This window comes from Geospiza fortis, unplaced genomic scaffold, assembly GCF_000277835.1.
Source record: "Geospiza fortis unplaced genomic scaffold, GeoFor_1.0 scaffold112, whole genome shotgun sequence".
In the NCBI taxonomy this organism is placed as follows: domain Eukaryota; kingdom Metazoa; phylum Chordata; class Aves; order Passeriformes; family Thraupidae; genus Geospiza; species Geospiza fortis.
In genome coordinates, this window is record NW_005054298.1 from 521,127 (window position 1) to 522,074 (window position 948).

General features: G+C 48.8%; 1 protein-coding gene across 1 annotated transcript in view; it reads right to left on the reverse strand.

The window, feature by feature from the left end:
• MBD5 (methyl-CpG binding domain protein 5) overlaps window positions 1-948 on the reverse strand; it is a 122,889-nt gene that overhangs the window by 8,036 nt on the left and 113,905 nt on the right. Inside the window, 1 exon segment of the mRNA XM_031057181.1 lies at window positions 175-248. Within this exon segment, the coding sequence (XP_030913041.1) occupies window positions 175-248 (74 nt within the window).

Below are 948 nucleotides of genomic sequence, written 5' to 3' on the forward strand. Positions count from 1 at the left end.
GCCACCAGAAGCTCCCACACGGGGATATTCCACAGAGATGCACTTGGAACGTCTCAGATTCCAAAAAAACATGAGGAATGCCAAGGGATGAAGGCCTCAGGTGGGCTGAGCTGCCCCAGGAGGGCACAGGGAAGGGAATGAGTGGGATTTGGTGGGGAGGCAGGATGGACTCACTTCCTGTTCCTTTTCCTGGCGCGGCTGAACGCCTCCAGCCCCTCCGTTAGCGTCTTCAGCTTCTCCGGCTCCACCTGGGGAAGGATGGACACCAAACCTCGTTACCCAGAGCAGCAAATCCCCCCTTCCTGCTCTGCCAGCCCAGGGATGCCCCTCCAGCAGGGCAGCAACAACACCTGGAGCTCCCCACCCCTCCCACATTCATCCACCACTGGAATTTCTCACAGCGGCAACAGAAACCGAAATTCGGGACATTTATGGCAACAAAATTGAGGAGAAGAATCTTTTGAAGACCTTTCTTGGCAGAGCTGGTGGACTCTACCACTCTGCACTCCTTTCCCACATGGATTTTACAGCTGGAATTCTGAGTGCCTGGGAATGATGATCCCATTTTGGCACCAAAGTGTTCCCATCACCGCCAGCTCCTGGGTGAGGAATTCCAGGTCTCTGCTCAACTCGTGGCACGGCCAAATCCATTCCCATTCCAGAAGGAAATCCTTCTTTGCCTTCTCAATCCAGGAATCTTCACCAGAGCTTTATTTGTTTGTCTTAAAACCAGTTATTTTAATGATTTTATATTTTTCTTTAGTGATCAGGGATGAATTTGGGCACGTGCTCAAGAGTATTTGAGTCTTTTAAACTGAAGCAATTTCAACCACTGTGTAGGCACCAGTCAGTCCCAGTGTAAACAATACCAGCAGAAAATTAATTATAACATCTCTATCATTTCATCATTTGCATCTCAATACATGAAGACACACCACTCTATTATTT